Raw genomic sequence first — 18,221 nt, forward strand, 5'->3', positions numbered from 1 at the left:
CTTGTTTACTTGCCTGACTTTTCCTGTGGTTAACAAGCACAGTAGCCATCAAGTTTGTATTGCATTTTGTTTTCCAGGTGTCTACAGCGACATATTGAAATTCCATGTTTGCTAATGCTTTAACTACCCACAGTATATTCTAAAACAAATGCTTTAATAGCTTAACGTGTAAAAAAGAAACTGAGCTAGACAAGGACTTTAACTGGTAAGCCTTTTATAATATTTAACAGCAATAAAGACAAGAGAACTAAAGAGAATACAACTTAGCCTACCTGAAAAAAAATTATAGCAATTAAGAAAGATATGGATGGAATTATATATGTGAATGTACTAGTAATATATATAAACTGTTCTCCATAAGGCATTACATTATTTTGAAACAGCCAAGTATATTCTTTAGATGTTGTTTTATTTGAGTTTGATATTCATAAACATAGGAACTTGGTTTGGACTGTTTTTTTCCTAACCAGTGACTCAGCTCAAATGTGAATTATGATATATAGGACATGAAATACCTAAAATTCAATATATTTTACTTATTTTCTCTTGTTTTTGATCTCTCTGCACACTGGAATGTCAGTTCCATGAGAGCAGGATTTTGGTCTCTTCAATCCCTGCAATATCCCAGTATCTAGAATAGTGCCCAGCATATGACAGGAATTCAATAAATGTTAGTTGAATGAATGAATAATGATTTGAAATAGGTGGGAAAACAGGTGGAAAGATTTGATAAACCTGATAGTACAACACCCCCTATAGCTTTCCAAAAGAACTGAGCTTAATTATTATCACAAGGAGAGAACAGGTAGTTCAATCCACATGGAACAAGAGCTAGCTTGAGGCATCCTGAGGTCCCCACTCACATGCATAGGTGAGGCCAAAGTGGCCCACTTTTCCATTATATACCGGAACAGCATGAAGATCTTGTCAGAGAGTCGGTTGGCATCCAATCTGGGATAGGGAAAATCTTTCCAGTGGTTGACATACTTGTAAATCGCCTTGCTGAACTTCTCAAGGGCTGCATTTTAAAAACACAACCACAGACTGAGAAAAATATAAAGACGGGAAGGACAATAAAATAAAATTTGAGAAAAGAGTACTGATGATTAAACTAAACCAAACCCACTGCTGTCGAGTTGATTCTGATTAGCAAATGTATAATAAAATAAAACAAAAGAAAAAAAATCCAAACCTGTTGCCATCAAGTAGATTCTGACTCATACTGACCCCATGTACTAGAGTAGAACTGGTGAATAGGGTTTCCTAAGAGTAATCGTTACTGAAGCCGACTGACTACCACATTTCTTCCTCAGAGCAACTGGTGGGTTCAAACTGCTGACCTTTTGGTTAGCAGTCGAGTGCTTTCACCACTGTGTCACCAGGGCTCCTTAAATGTATAATAGTTTCTATAAAATCTTAGGACTGTACCAAATAAACATATGAAAAGTGCTTGACTACATTAGTTAAATGCAAATTAAAACCATAATTAGATACTACTACATAACATTGGCTAAAATTTATGACAGTCAATGCCAAGTGTTGGCAAGACTAAAGTGCAACATGCTGCTAGTGGAAGTGTGAGTTGGTACAAGCACTTTGGAAAACTGTTTGGCATTATCTACCAAAGTTGAATATGCCTTCCCCATGACTCAACAGTTCTACACCTAGGTATATACCCATTAGAAATACATTCATGTAAGTACCAAAAAATGTGCACAAGAATGTTCATATTATTATTTTTTTTTTTTGTAATAACCCCAAAGAGAATACAATCTAAGTATCTACCAACAGGTAGAATGGATAAATAAAATATAGAATAGGCATATAATGGAACACAGCAATGAAAATAGGCTATGGTTACACAAAACAACATGTATGAATCTCACAGACAGGACTAATCTATGATATTAAAAGTGAGAATTGTGGTTACCTTTAGTGGTTACCCTTGGGGAGAATGTAGAAAGTGGTGATTGGAAGGCAATATAAAGCGGGATTTCTGGGGAGCTGGCAATGTTCCAATTCCTGACTTGAGTTGTAGTCAAATGGATATGTCACTTTGTGATAACTCATCAATCTGTACACTTCTGATTTGCATGCTTCTCAGTGTGTGTGTTTTACTTCAGTAAAATTAACAATAAATCTTTGACCTCCCAAAATACAATTTGGGCCACTAATCCATATATATTGTCATCACATGCATTAAATAATGCTATTTTTTCCCTGCAGACCTCATGTCACTCATTTCATTAGATGAAAAAGAAAATTCATAGTTCACTCCCTTGAAGACACCTCGCACACAAAGAATACTCTGGAAAAGAGGAGACCCTGAGTATGTTAGTTTTAGAACTGGCCATATTCCCTCTAAATTCCTTCAGATTTCTTTGAGATTCTCCTACTACACTTTATTATAATTTTTTTTTTAAATGTCTTCCTCTGGCCTCTAAGCAACATGAGGGAATGGATAGTGTCTTGTCCATTGATAATATCCATAGCAACCAAGACAATATTTGCTTATGTGTTGATTGATTGAGTGATATATACTGTATAAGAAAGCCGATTAAATTTCCTATCTTTTCCTTTGCAGAAATCATGCATAAAGTTGCTTTAGGACTAAATGGCACTTAGCTAACTTTATAACATAAAGACGGAGAATTTCCTTATTAATTCCCATGATAATTACCAGTTTTACTTTCCTAGTTATCAATATTGGAGGTAGAAATGCTATTAAAGACTCTAAAGTTTATTTACAGAAGCACTATGTTTGTTGTGATGTTGTCGTTGTTAGCTGGCGTCGAGTTGGTTCTGACTCATAGCAACCCTAGGTGCAACAGAATGAAACACTGCCTGGTCCTGTGCCATCCTCACAATCATTGTTATACTTGAGCCCATGGTTGCAGCCACTGGTGTCAAGTTGGTTCTGACTCGTAGCAAGTCTAGGTGCAACAGAATGAAACACTGCCTGGTCCTGTGCCATCCTCACAATCATTGTTATACTTGAGCCCATGGTTGCAGCCACTGTGTCAATCCATCTTGTTGAGGGTCTTCCTCTTTTTCGCTGACCCTCTACTTTACCAAGCATGATGTCCTTCTCCAGGGACTGATCCCTCCTGATAACATTTCCAAAGTATGTGAGATGTAGTCTCACACTCCTTTCTTCTAAGGAACATTCCAGCTGTGCTTCTTCCAAGACAGATTTTTTTGTTCTTCTGACAGTCCATGGTATATTCAATATTCTTCGCCAACACCAGTGGCGTCAATTATTTTTTAGTCTTCCTTATTCATTGTCCAGCTATAGCATGCATATGAGGTGATGGAAAACACCATGGCTTGGGTCAGGCGTACCTTAGTATTCAAGGCGACATCTTTGCTTTTCAACACTTTAAAGAGGTCTTTTGCAGCAGATTTGCCCAATGCAATGCGTCTTTTGATTTCCTGAGTGCTGCTTCAATGGGTGTTGATTGTGGATCCAAGTAAAATGAAATCCTTGACAACTTCAATGTTTCCTCTGTTTATCATGATGTTGCTTATTAGTCCAGTTGTGAGGATTTTTGTTTTCTTCGTGTTGAGGTGTAACCATGCTGAAGGCTGTCGTCTTTGATCTTCATCAGTAAGTGCTTCAAGTCCTCTTCACTTTCAGCAAGCAGGATTGTGTCATCTGTATAACGCTGGTTGTTAATGAGTTTTTATCAAATCCTGATGCCCCATTTTTCTTCATATAGTCCAGTTTCTCAGATCATTTGCTCAGCATACAGATCGAATAAGTATGATAAAAGGATACAACCCTCACACACACCTTTCCTGACTTTAAACCACACAGTAATCCCATGTTCTGTTTGAATGACTGCCTCTTGATCCATGTACAGGTCAGGAGCACAGTTAAGTGTTCTGGAATGCCCCTACTTCACAATGTTATCCATAATTTGTTATATCCACATAGTCGAATGCCTTTGCATAGTCAATAAAACACAGGTAAACATCTTTCTGGTATTCTCTGCTTTCAGCCAGGATTCATCTGACATCAGAAATGATATCCCTGGTTCCACGTCCTCTTCTGAATCCGGCTTGCATTTCTGGCAGTTCCCTGTCGACATACTGCTGTAGCCGCTTTTGAATGATGTTCAGCAAAATTTTACTTGCTCAGTATCATCAGTTAGAATAAGGCCAGGAACCAACTGTGGAACAGACCATTAATTGCTCATATGCAAATTCAAGTTGAAGCTGAAGAAAATTAGAACAAGTCCACGAGAGTCAGAGTATGACCTTGAGTATATCCCACTTGAATTTAGAGATCATCTCAAGAATAGATTTGACATGTTAAACACTAATGACCAAAGACAAAATGAGTTGTGGAATGACATCAAGGACATCATACATGAAGAAAGCAAGAGGTCATTAAAAAGATGAGAAAATCAGAAAAGACCAAAATGGATGTCAGAAGAGACTCTGAAACTTGTTCTTTAATGTCAAGAGGCTAAAGCAAATAGATGAATGAAGTAAAAGAGCCGAACAGAAGATTTCAAAGGGCATCTAAGAAGACAAAATAAAGTAGTATAATGACATGTGCAAAGACCTGGAGTTAGAAAACCAAAAGGGAAGAACATGCTCAGCATTTCTCAAGCTGAAACAACTGAAGAAAAAGTTCAAGCCTCAAGTTGCAATATTGAAGGATTCTGTGGGGAAAATATTAAACCATGCAGGAAGCATCAAAAGAAGATGGAAGGAATACACAGAGTCACTATACAAAAAAGAATTGGTCAACGTTCAACTATTTCCGCAGGTAGCATATGATCAGGAACCAAAGGTACTGAAGGAAGAAGTCCAAGCTGCACTGAAGCATTGGCTGAAAAGTATGGCTCTATGAATTGACAAAATACCAATTGAGATGTTTCAACAAATGGATGCAGCACTGGAAGTGCTCACTTGTCTATGCCGAGAAATTTGGAAGACAGCTGTCTGGTCAACTGACTGGAAGAGATCCATATTAATGCCTATTCCAAAGAAAGGTGATCCAAATGAATGTGGAAATTATTGAACATACAGATAGTTGTGATAGTAAGTAGAAATTAAAAACAAAAAACAACAACAACAGAGAAGTGAGTTAACCCAGTATAGTTACTCAAGTCCTAGAGTCAAACTGTCATATTTAGGACAGTGCTGAGGCACAGAGTAATTTCTCAATATGTGTCAGATAAAAATATTAACTTTAGTGAGGACAGAACAAGAGGAAATGGACAAAATAGAACAGAAGAGACTTGGTTTATGGATAAAGAAGACATTCGTGACAGCATGGGCTTTTAAATATTATAAAATATTAGTACTGGGGCATATTAGAGGTAGAAGGGATCTTAGCAATCACTTCATCTGATGTTTTTACAGAGGTGAAACTGAGGCTGGGAGAAGTTCAGGGTCACCTGGTGAAGATAAGAGTCTGGGTCTCCAGACCCATTCAAGAAGCCTTCCCCTGAACTGCAAATGCCTTCTCCTAAGAATCCAAGGGCACATTCTTCTCTGTAGACCCTTGATTACTATAGATATATTTTAGTTTGGAATAGAGAGGATTTGTGATCATAGTATGTTTTACCTATTTCCTTTGATTGCTTTAATTTTGGATGATTGATTGCATTTTGATTAGATTGTTTTCCTATTATTATTACTATAAAAAAAATCCATTGCTGTCGAGTCGATTCCGACTTATAGTGACCCTATAGAACAGAGTAGAGCTGCCCCATAGGGTGTCCAAGCAGTGGCTGGTGGATTCGAACTGCAGACCTTTTGGTTAGCAGCTGAGCTCTTAACCATTAAGCCACCAGGGCTCTCTTTATTACAGTATTGCATTGTAATCAGATGCCAACATATAGCCTATTGCTAAGAGCTGGTAAGCTCTCATAATCATCACATACAAATTAGAGAAGGAGGCTAGTACAAATGGCAGTGGTAAGAGTATAGACTGAGTGGCCATGTAGATCTGGCTTTGAATGCTACCTCTGCATCTTACTGACTGTGTCACCACCTCGGGAAAATTGTTTGCTTTAATGGACCTCAGTTTCTTATCTTTAAAATGGGCTAATAACACCTACTTTGCAGAGTTGCTGTGAGGACTGAGTGAGAAAATTCCCTTCAGAGAGCCTTCCATGTAGTATGCATTCAATAGCTATATCATCATTAGAAAGGACAAGATTGGAGTAAAAGGAGAAACAAGACATTTTCTTAATTGATAGCCTGGTCTTAAGTGAAGAAGCCACGGGGATACCCACCAATACAGAACGCTTCCTTCATCCTTTCTTCCTCCGCCAGCCTGAGCATAGTTTGCATGGTGAGCAGGGTCATCATCATGAAGGGAATGCTCTGGGACACTGCAGTGTGGGGGCGGGAGGAGAAAGGCATTATCTTCTTATACAGAAGGGTAACCTGACTCCTTCTATCAACAAAAAGCATTTGTTACTGTGGTTAGGGTAGGAAGAACTCCTCTATCCCCAACCATCCCCTACCTTAACGCCAGGCTGTAGTTAGAAAATCAAGGTAGGGTTTGTTTAAGATATAACATTAGCTGTACAGCCACCGATGCCTGTTGCTTATTTTGATTATTATTTTACCAATGCCCATCTCTCCCACCAGAACTTGCCTGTATCCCTGGGGCCTAGCACATGAAATGGGTGCTCAAGAAATATTTGTTAAATAAAGAAGTGAAGAAACAACTGGTAGGAAACCTTTATGGCAAATAAGGGTTGAGTGGTTCATAGAATATGCCTTGTGAAAAATGTAATTCCGCAGTCCTGGACCAGATGGAATGGACGGTGACGGTGGGAGAGAGTCTGACCATACTCAGAGCGATGTGAATTAATGTCTGATCAGCAGACTCATCTACACGTAAATAACTGCCCAAATCCCTCTATCAGTAAGTAGTCTTTAGTACAGCAGAATGTAGAGATACTCTCCCCTCTGCATTTCATTTGCTCCCATTAGGATTTAGAAAATAGTGGTTATCGTTTCCCAGGAAAAGCATGGAGAGTATTCCCTCTATACCATAGCTGGTTGCCAGTTCAGCCAGGGCAAGCACAACAAATTCATCTGGTAGCTCTAGGATCCTGAAGTTACTTTGTACTTCATACATCACAGAGTTGAAGTCATGCGCAGCAAGGGACACCAAAACCTCACCAGCTAGCATTCTGATTTCTCTGAGAACCTGAGAAAGAAAGAGAAAAGAAAGAGTCTGTGGAAGGAAAATTGTCTACGTAATATTTATAAGTTTTACTTGCTTTGGGATAGAGGAAGAGCTCACTGTTACAAAACCATGGTCGGGGACTCTAGGTGATGTGTCAGTAGCTGGGAAAGCAGAGCTAATTTGAATGCACTTAAAAACCATGGGTTACAATAAAAGGTCCTGGACAGAACGAGAGCAAAATGTGGAACAAAATTCTAACTCACAGAAAACCAAAAACAAAAACACCAGACTTACTGGTCTGACATACCGGAGAAACGCTGATGTCAGCAGTGATGTCACTCCTGAAGTCCACCCTTCAGCCAAAGATTAGATAAGCTCATAAAACAAAATGAGACTAAATGGGCACACCAGCCCAGGGGCAAGGACGAGAACGTAGGAGAGGACAGGAAAGCTGGTAATGGGGAAACCAAGGTCGAGAAGGGAGAGTGCTGACGTATCGTGGGGTTGGCAACAATGTCACAAAACAATATGTGTACTAATTGTTTAATGAGAAACTAGTTTGTTCTGTAAACCTCATCTAAAGTACAAAATAAAAAAAAAAACCCAAAAAAACGAAATAAAAAAACCACGTGTTAATAAAGTTCTTGTGAGCTTGGGGTCAGTACGCGTTTTCTTGCTAATTTATCAGATATCACAAACATAGGAATTTTTTTTATGTTTAAGTGATATGAATTAATATGGTTGAAAGACTAAAGGGAATAGTGAAAGGAAACTGGGGCTAGGAGTGAAGAGATTTAGACTTCAGTGTTGTCTTGGTTTAATTATCTTCACTATTGGTGGACTATGTAAATTTGATCAACCCTCCTGCTGAGCACAATAAAAAGATCTGGACAAGATATTTAAAAACATATTTAAAAAAGCATCAAGCAGCTAACAACATTGAGAGGAATTATTGAGTTTAGATCTGGAAAATAATGGGAATCCAGAGAGATGAGTCCTACAGTTTAGGCTGCTTCTGTGGCATTTTGGGACAATAGTCAGAGTTTAAGGTCAACCAATGTGTAATTCCACCTGCCATTTTTGTGAACTAAGATCCCAAAGGGCTCTACGTAGATGCAAGGTTTAACTGAAAGTAAACCCGTCCTAGACATGGACTGCAATCCAGCTGTGAGTCACCTAAGAGGCCCGGAAATTTTCATGTTTTGAAACTGGTCATAGATCTTTAGTGCTCTTGGCAGGAACAAGTAAAAATCCTTTCTGGAAGAAAGTAACATCATCCTACGTCTCAAATTATTTCTACAATTAATTTTTCAGACACAATGTCCAGCGGACAAAGATAAGTACGTACATAAAGAGATAAGAATTTGTATGAAAGTCAAGAAAATTGTTCTGGTTACTTGTTTTGCCACTAGATAGCTGTGTTACTTTGAAAAACTTTTTTTTTCTTTCTACTCAACAACTTTCTCTTCTAAAAGTGGGTTGGATGATATTACCCCTAAAGTTTCTCTTAGCTTTGATTCCGTTTACGCATCTGTGACAGGATTAATAATAGACCCTCGAGGCATTTGAGTTACCATGAGAACAAATAAAAGTGCTCTATGGTCCTAGCAGCAATGTAGAAAAAGCCTTTGGACAGCCACATGGACAAAGTTGGGTCACTTAAAGACCCTGTTGATGGCCCTGACACTGATTCATGGTCAAAAACCAAACTTACATTGCTGTCTCTCATGTCTTTAGAAGCATAATAAATCAGCCGTTGCACAATTGCATCGTCCAAGATTTCAGTGTTCTGAACAATGGTAGTGAGATGACAATAAATGTCTTCCTGTGAACATACAAGCATATACACAGAAATTTGGGTTGCAGAACAAAAGGAATTAGCTGAAGTGCAAATGAATAGCACAATTATGCAATACGTCTCTTTACTACACAATAGACTTGATAAATCTTAATTGTTGCTTCCTGAACATAATATGCATCTTTAGGAGTCAAAGGATTATATATAAAGCAGAGCTCATTTAAAAAACTTTTTAACTGGAGGCTTATGTGTTGCTATGATGCTGAATAGGTTTTAGAGGAGCTTCCAGACTAAGACAGACTAGGAAGAAAGGCCTGTTGATTTACTTCTGAAAATCAGCCAATGAAAATCCTGCGGATCACTTAACTAGTAAATAATGCCTGCCTTGCATGTTATGCTGTTTTAAGATCTATCTATAACAATAGCGACTATCAATTAACAATAGCAACTGGAAAGATTAGATAGGAAACTTACAGGGCAGTGAAGAGCCCTGGTGGTACAGTGGTTAAGTGCTTGGCTGCTTACCAAAAGGCTGGCGGTTTGAACGCACCAGCCGCTCCATGGGAGAAAGATGTGACAATCTGCCTCTGTAAAGATCCACAGCCTTGGAAACCCTATGGGGCAATTCTACTGTGTCTTACAGGGTTGCTATGAGTCAGAATTGACTTGACTGCAGTGGGTTTGGTTTTTTTTTTTTGAGTTTATGTCAGTGGGGGAGGAACAACTCAGAAAAGGAGGGTGAGAATGGTTGCACAACTTGAAGAATGTAATCAATGTCACTGAATTGTAGATGGAGAAAGTATTGAATTGGTGTATGTTTTGCTGCGTATATTCTCAACAACAACAACAATAAAATAAATTATATAAAAAAAGAAAACCCTATGGATCACAACAGTCCGATCCCATTGTGTATGGGATTGCCATGAGTTGGAGGGTGACTCAATGGGCAGATAATAATAATAACATTTCTATAGCAAGATCTAATTGATGGCAGAAGCAGACTAGCTGACATGTCTAAGTCTTTGAAAGTCACGTTGTGGGTCACTCAGGGGAATGGAAATGTCCACATTTCCCTAATTGCTGCTCTTACTGCCAGGGAGTGACTACAGTACTACAGAAAAAAACCAAAAACCAAACCTATTGCTGTAGAGTCGATTCCGACTCATAGCGAGGCTATAGGGCAGGGTTTCCAAGGAGCAGCTGGTGGATTTGAACTGCTGACCTTTCAGTTAGCAGTTGAACTCTTAACTCCTATGCCGCCAGGGCTCCATAGTACTACAGAACATACTGTAATTTCTTGAAGAGGCTGTTAACCTATGAAACTGGATCCTAAGGGAGATTTAGAAGGCCTTGTTTCAAGCATGGAGCTTGACCAAAAGGTCAGCAGTTCGAATCCACCAGCTACTCCTTGGAAACCCTATGGGGCAGTTCTACTTTGTCCTATAGGGTCGCTATGAGTTGGAATTGACTGGAAGGCAACGGGTTTGGTTTGGTTTGTTTCACGCATGCCTTCTTGGAAGGTAGGTTGTGAATCCTTTGGGATAGAACTGCGGCCTCTGGAAGCATGTGGCTTGAGCAACTGCTGTGTGTGAGGTCTCTTTTAAATCTCTGAGGTGACCACATGGGCTCTGGAAACTGAAAGAATGGTATTCTTGAAGTCTCCAACATTTGCAAGAACTGCTACCTCTAGTTACTGCATTTATGTTTAAGTTGTGAAATAACTTCCTTTGCGCTTACCCTCAGGGTTGGTCCTTGGAAAATTTGAGAATCAGATATATTCTGCCCTTGCTTTTCTCCCTGCCAGTACTTCCAGAGCCTTCTAACCCTTACTGTGAGTCCTTCTCTTGCTTTGTGTGATTTCTCTACAAGGCTAACATATGGAGTCCTTACCATGTTCCGGGAACTGTGCCAGGCCCTTAACTTGGAACATCTCTTAAACTCTGCGTTAGGTACCACTAGTAAACTCATTTTACAGGTGAGGAAATTGAATCACGGGAGCTTAAATTAAAAGTAGGTGGTGAAGTTGCATTTTGAACCTAACAGTCTGAATCTCAGCTGTCACTTCTAAGTAACTCTAGCTATTTCTACAGCTTTTGTAGCGTTTCCCTAACTTGGCCTACCTTAAGAATCATTTGGAGAGGTTCGTTAAAAGGACATATTCTCTGATCTCTTCCCTGGAAATTCTTCTTCAGTATCTCTGGAGCCCAGAGATTCCCAATGTTTGGGAAATGTACTCAATTAGAAAGTGAATTCCTATGAAGAAATTAATGTAATGGTTCTCCACTATGCCTAAATGTTAGACTCTCTTCAGGAGCTTTAAATACCCAGAATCCCTGGCAGTGGGGTCAGGCCATTGGTATTTTTTCAAAACTCTCTAACAGATTCTAATATACAGTCAGGGTTGAGAACCATTGAATTAAGAGATAAAGGTATGTCAAGCTCTTCACAAGGAGGCAACTTGAATAATGATCAAGAACATTTTTTTTTTTTTTTTGAGTGAGACGTGTTTGAATATAGTCCTGCTGCTTTCTTAGGCAAGTAATATCACTTTTCTCTGCCTAACTTTTCTTAGCTGTCAAATGAAAATAGCAATATCTACCTCATAAAGATGTTGCAAAGAGTAAATGCACTATTGTTTGGAAAGCATCTAACACTCTACTTCCTAGATAAGTGTTCAATGAAGGGTGGTTGTTAGCTGCTGTCGAGTCGGCCCCCAAATTATGGCGACCCCACGCACAGTGGAACAAAATGATGCCCTGTCCTGCGCCATGCCCATGATTGATTGTGGATTGGGCCATGATCCATAGGGTTTTCATTGGCTGATTTTTGAAAGTACATTGCCAGTCCTTTCTTCCTAGTCCGTGTTAGTCTGAAAGTGCCACTGAAACCTGTTCATCATAGCAATACACAAGCCTCCACTGACAGATAGGTGGTGGCCACGCATGAGGTGTATTGGCCCAGACTGAAATCTGGGTCTCTCACATAGGAGACAAGAATTCTACCACTGAACCACTACTACCCCCACTTAGTAACGGGTAGTTATTGTTATTTTATGCAAGGTTGTTGAAACCAAAAAAGTCTTCAACTCCCAGAAGGGAAAAAAAATCTCTAATTGTGAAATAGCATTACAGATGAGTAGGGGAGACATTTGGGATTTCCATTAAACAAAAATCCTTTGTTGTTGAGTCGATTCCAACTAACAGTGACCCTATAGGATAGAGTAGAACTGCCCCATAGTGCTTCCAAGGCTGTAATCAGAAGCAGACTGCCACATCTTTGTTTTGTGGAGCGGCTGGTGGGCTTGAACCAGTGGCATTTTAGTTAGCAGCTGAGCAGTTAACCACTACACCACCAGGGCTCAGGGATTTCCATACGAGCCCTCAAATTATACAGGAGGAGGCCCTAATTCCCAAGATTGTAAATCTGACATTCCCTTCTTCCCATATCTGCCTATATAAGGTTGTGAAGAGGAACATTCTTTTGTGAGCTTCTAGAACTGGGTACTGTGATTCCTCAAATGCTAAATATTGTTTAAATATTATAATGCATTACATCTGCATTTCCTGAAAAATTTAATGTCATGTAAACAACCAGAGAGAAATAAGAAAGTTGAGGCAAAGAAGGGCTTACATAATTGTTAGCAACAACTGGACTAGAAAAGGTAAATGGGAAAGAGATTTTTCTCTTTTGCCCTACCTTGCTAATATTATCTTCCTTGTTCAGCATGCCAAGAGTGAGGTTAATATCTCCAAAAGTCTCTAAAATGCACAGAAAAAAAAGAAGTCAGATATATGCTGAAATGCAGTAGTCACAAAAGATTTGTTCTGTCTGTTTCTTTCTTCTCTGACTGCTATGATGGCAGGGATTATGTCTTACATTTCATATCCCTGGCACACTTGGAAATAGTACTGAATAAAAAATACTCAGTAATTTTTTAAAAACTTGAATTAAATGTGGAGGGAAAGATAAAGGCGTTGGATCCCTATTTGCCCCTCAGTCAAGTTGACACCCCTTATATAGACTCTCTAGCAAGGCCTGACTCTAAGATTCCATGAGCTGAGACCCTTCTGTGCCTGAATTGAAGGCAATGATGCTTTATTTTATTTTCAGCTCCTTCTCCCTCAGTGGATCCTCTTTCTTCTTTTTCCACACCTTCTTCTTTTTTTTAATTGTTGTAGTTTAAGTGAAAGTTTACAATGCAAATTAGTCTCTCATACAAACATTTATACATACATTGTTATGTGGCCCTAATTGCTTTCCCTATACTGCGACAGCACACTCCTCCTTTCCACTCCTGATTTCCTGTGTCCATTCAACCAGCTCCTAACACTCTCTGCCCTCTCACTCTCACCTCCGGACAGAAGCTGCCCATTTAGTCTCATGTATCTACTCGAGCTAAGAAGCACACTCTTCACAAGTATCATTTTATGTCCCACAGTCCAGTCCAATCTTTGTCTGAACAGTTGGCCTCAGGAAGTGTTTTAGCTCTGGGTTGACAGAGAGTCTGGGGCCGTGCATTCTGGGGTTCCTCCAGTCTCAGTCAGACCATTAAGTCTGGTCTTTTTACTAGAATTTGAGTTCTGCATCCTACCCTTCCCCTGCTCCTTCAGGGACTCTGTTGTGTTCCCTTTCAGGGAGGTCATTGGTGGTAGCTGGGCACTAGTTCTTCTGGTCTCAGGCTGATGAGATCTCTGGTCTATGTGGCCCTTTCTGTCTCTTGGGCCAACACTTTCCTTGTGTCTTTGGTGTTACAGACCTTCCTCCTCTTTATCCACCCTCCTTGCCCTGCCTAGTCCCTCTTCTGGTTCCATGCTTGCGGGAACTTGCTATTTTCTGATAATGGCCTAAATGTTTTTGCCTTGCACTTTCCAGGAATATTTATATTTGAATAGAGCACTCTGGAAAACTGAAAAAAAAAAAGTCAAAGCAAATGAGGAATTTCAGGCCACATGACAAGTTGGTAGGAGAAATGCTTTGGAGGAGATGATTTCCATGAGCCTCCAAATCAAACCCCACACCCCTTTAAAAAAAACAAAAAAACCCATTGCCATCAATTCTGACTCATAGTGACCCTATAGTACAGTGTTTTGGAGAGGAGAAAGGTAGCCATACTTGGAAGTATTTCCAAAGGACTTTTACCGGATTTAAAACTAATCGAAAAACTTTCTTTGATATGTAGCCACTTTGTCCTCAGGTAGACTATAAATAGTTAAAGCAGGTAAGTCACAGTCACCTCTCAGGTTAACCAGGCTATCATTGGTCCTTTACAATCAGTATGATTTTATTATTTTGGAATAATGGGAGAATAGATTGAAATAAGCTTATTTTACCATATCATTTCATAAAACTCTCAAGGTGTACAGACCTCCTACAATAACACACCATCCGCCAACCCTCTATATAAGCATATGATCATACAGACATAAAACACCCAGCAGAGCCCTAACTCCTCAGGATCCGATGATGCTTACCTATGGATTCCTCCATGGCGTGAGTTATGTCTTGGCTACTTCAGGCTCTCTAAGAGATAGCACCTAAGTATCACAAAGGGTAAAGCTAAAAAATCAAAGAATCAGATTGGCAAGTTTCTCAGATAAGGTTCACATAAGGTTCTCTAAATGAAAATCCCTCTTCCACTTGATTGGTTCAGTGATCTGGGAGCTTCCAGCGATGGCTTACTGTTGAGGAGAATGATGCTGTATTCTACCACTATGACATTTTCTTGCTTCTGAGCTCCTGCTACCAACAAAATGGCTGCATCTCACCTAATATTGTCCCTTTGGTGGAGACCAGAGTATTTGAGAAGGAAGAAATTAAAGATTAGGCCTCAAACCATTGTTGTAGACCAAAGGAGTTCCTCTCCCTAAACTTGGGTCCATTGATCACGAATTTGGGAATAGTTTTCAGTGGTCACTTTACTGACTTGGTGTTGGTAAAGCCTTTATGGTGATCTTGTTGATTGTTCTACTCGGTGAAAGCCAGTCACACAAACTGGGCATGCTCAGTGGAGTGGAATGCCCGGCAGGGGCAGTTGAATGGAACCCCCAACTGACAGGAGGAAAGCAAAGCCTTCTCTGCCTTCCTCCCCACCTTCCCTCACTGATTTGGTCTGGTTCTTGGGCTCACTGCGGGCTCAGGCTTTTTTCTGACTCCATTCTCTCTTCTCATTTTCAAATCACTTCTATCCGGACCTCTTGGCCATAATGCTCTCAACTTTGCTAACATGGAGCCAAATTTGTACCCAATGCCACTCTCACCCCAAACCTACATAACCACAATGTCCAATGTATGTCCAGATTGTATATTAATGTGATACATGTTAGACAGAGACTGGGAAGGGTACTAGCAGTGTCTAGGGCTGGATGTGGATGGGGCTCACGACAGTTCTTAGGTGCTTCTTCTCTAGCCATCTTCCCTTCATCAGTGAAGCCTTTTTCAGATTCAGAAGACAAATGCTTTGAATGAAAGCTTTGAATTTATCTTTCTCTTCATAGACAGATACTTTTACAGAAGTCCTCAGCAGACTAGTGATAAAGAACATTTTCGGCTTTCCACATCAGTATCGCTATTTCTCAGAATATGGTCCACAGGTGCTTTATAACAAAATTACCTGATGTCCTTATTTAAAGTGCCAATTTTCAAGCTCCACCTCAGACCTAGTAAATAAGAATGAGGGGCAGAAATCTGTATTTTTAGTGAATACCCCAGGTAAATCTTGGGCACATTAACTGAGAAGCACTGGCCAAGATCCATACCCAATCATGCAGTAGAGGATAATGAGAATTTAACAGTTAACTGAAAGGTGTTGATTGTGGTTGGGTAAGAACAGCAGCTACTCTTCTCTAGCACCATCCTCACTCAACTATTGGAGGGTGGGGTCATAAATGATAGGGGAATAAAAACATTGGAAATTATGTGCTGTTTTTCATCTGTAGAATCTTAAAGAACAAATGTACAATAGAAACAATAATAAGAAAGTGAGCTATTAGGTAACTGTTATAACAAATTTCTTACTCTTTTGTGAATGGTGACAAATGATATTTCTGAATATTTGTACATAAAGATTTCCTTGATATAGAGATTAGGGCAATTCAGAGACAGTTTATTTATATTGGCTGTAATTTATTCATTAGAGCAATCAAAACAACTACTTTTTTGTTTTTGCCAAATATTTTTTGTTGGTGAAGAACATTGAATATACTATGGACTACAGAAGAACAAAGAAATCTGTCTTGGAAGAAGCACAGCTGGAATGCTCCTTGGAAGCAAGCATGGTGAGACTTCATCTCACGTACTTTGGACTTGTTATCATGAGGTACCAGCCCCTGGAGAAGAACATCATACCTGGTAAAGTAGAGGGCCAGCAGAAAAGAGGAAGACCATCAATGACATGGATTGACACAGTGGCTGCTACAATGGGCTCAAGCATAACAACGATTGTGAGCATGGCACAGGACTAGGCAGTGTTTCATTCTGTTGTATATAGGGTCACTATTAGTTGGAACCAACTCAATGACACCTAACAACAGCAACAACATCTTTTCAGAAAAAGCAAATTCACTGATCAGTTTCTCTTTTTATAAAGCAATGTTGCAGATAGATTTAAAAAAATCAACAGCAAATTTTCTGTTTATTTTATTTCATTTTTTCTGGGCCTACTTGGTGTATCTTCCCATATTTCCTACTCTTTTCATTACAATATGGATTTGATTTTTCTGAAACCTTAGGAGCATGGTAAACACCAATTCTCAAAGCTAATAGGATGGCATGTCCTAATTAATTAAGTTTTGCCTCTTGATATTTGTGAAGGTGCCTAAATTTAGCCTACTAAAGAACTACAGTGTCTGCCTGTGTGTGATAGCCATTCCCTTTCAAGATAACTTGTCAAATAATACCACCCAATCCCAAGAGTACTATGAGGTGTTGTCAGACTGAAGTATTACTAAGACAACCAACAAAACAACAAACCATTGCCATCATGTAGATTCTGACTCACAGCTATTCTATAGGGCAGAATAGAACCACCCTGTAGAGTTTCCAAGGAGCAGCTGGTAGATTCAAACTGCTTACCTTTTGGTTTGCAACCAAACACGTAACCACTGCATCACCAGGGCTCCATGACGAAGACAGTAAAGGCAAAATTTAAGGCTATAGAAGAAAATATGTATTTAAATAATACAAAAGCACTATAAAAAATTAAGTTTACAGGCAAAAAATGGTTTTATTGTAAAGTATAATTCATGTAAACTTTGACATTGATTCTTTTATTATTCAAATGATTCTTTTATTAGTCATTTTATAAAGTATATTAAAAAATTATTTACCACTACTCGTTGCCGTCCAGTTAATTCCAACTCATGGTAATTCCATGTGTGCCAGAGTAGAACTGTGCTCCATATGTTCATTGGTTGATTTTTTTGGAAGTGGATCACCAGCCTTTCTTTCAAGGTACCTCTGGATGGACTCAAACCTCCAACCTTTTGATTAGCAGCCTAGCATGTGAACAGTTTGTACCACCCAGGGACTCCAAAAATTAATTGAACACTGCTTTTATTTATTTATTTTTTTAGTCAGTTTCACTGACTGATAAGCCTGAACCCTTGTATTCTAGTATACAATAAGAAGAAGAAATATCAGATGATAATTTCATATAGAAGTAAATATGCCTCTGTTGATAGTAGCTCCATTTTTTCTCTTCCTTTTCCCTCCCTACTGCCTCCTACTTCTGTCTCCTCTCTTCTCTCCACCTCTCTTATATTTTCCTTACTTCTCCTACCATCTCCTCTCTTCTCTTTCCTATTGTTCTTACTCTTATTCCTTTGATTTTTCTACTTGTAGTGAAAGCAAAGCAAAACAAAACAACAACAAAAGGACCATTTCAGTTTAATTCACTGTAGCTCAATTCAACACACATTCCTTGACTACCTGCCATGAAAGATTCCCCAGGATAGGGTGATGAAAGAGGCCAGGTCCTAATCTTAAGGAACTTGCAGTCTAGGGCAAAAGCCAGTCCATAGACGTAGAAGAATGTTGAATATACCATGGGCTGCCAGAAGAATGAACAAATCTGTCTTGGAAGAAGTATAGACTGAATGTTCATTAGAAGCAAGGATAGTGAGACTTTTGTCTCTTTATGGGGCATTTAGGCTGTTTACATTCAGTATAATTATGGATAAATGTGAGTTTATTGCCATCATTTTGTGGTGCTTTTTTTGTGGTGCTGATGTTTTCTTTGTTCCTCTTACTCTCTTGTGCTGAATT

The 18,221-nt window shown here is 39.3% G+C and overlaps 1 protein-coding gene across 1 annotated transcript in view; it reads right to left on the reverse strand.

The window, feature by feature from the left end:
* MROH2B (maestro heat like repeat family member 2B) overlaps positions 1-14,447 on the reverse strand; it is an 82,288-nt gene extending 67,841 nt beyond the window's left edge. Inside the window, exons 1-6 of the mRNA XM_012559104.2 lie at positions 14,432-14,447; positions 12,657-12,718; positions 8,877-8,987; positions 7,024-7,183; positions 6,255-6,353; positions 864-1,018 (exon numbers count right to left, since the gene is read on the reverse strand). Of these exons, the coding sequence (XP_012414558.2) occupies positions 864-1,018; positions 6,255-6,353; positions 7,024-7,183; positions 8,877-8,987; positions 12,657-12,718; positions 14,432-14,447 (603 nt within the window). The remainder of the gene's footprint in view (positions 1-863; positions 1,019-6,254; positions 6,354-7,023; positions 7,184-8,876; positions 8,988-12,656; positions 12,719-14,431) is intronic.
* Between the last annotated feature and the right edge of the window lie 3,774 nt (positions 14,448-18,221).

The sequence above is a fragment of the Trichechus manatus genome, unplaced genomic scaffold, assembly GCF_000243295.1.
Source record: "Trichechus manatus latirostris isolate Lorelei unplaced genomic scaffold, TriManLat1.0 scaffold00212, whole genome shotgun sequence".
In the NCBI taxonomy this organism is placed as follows: Eukaryota; Metazoa; Chordata; class Mammalia; order Sirenia; family Trichechidae; genus Trichechus; species Trichechus manatus.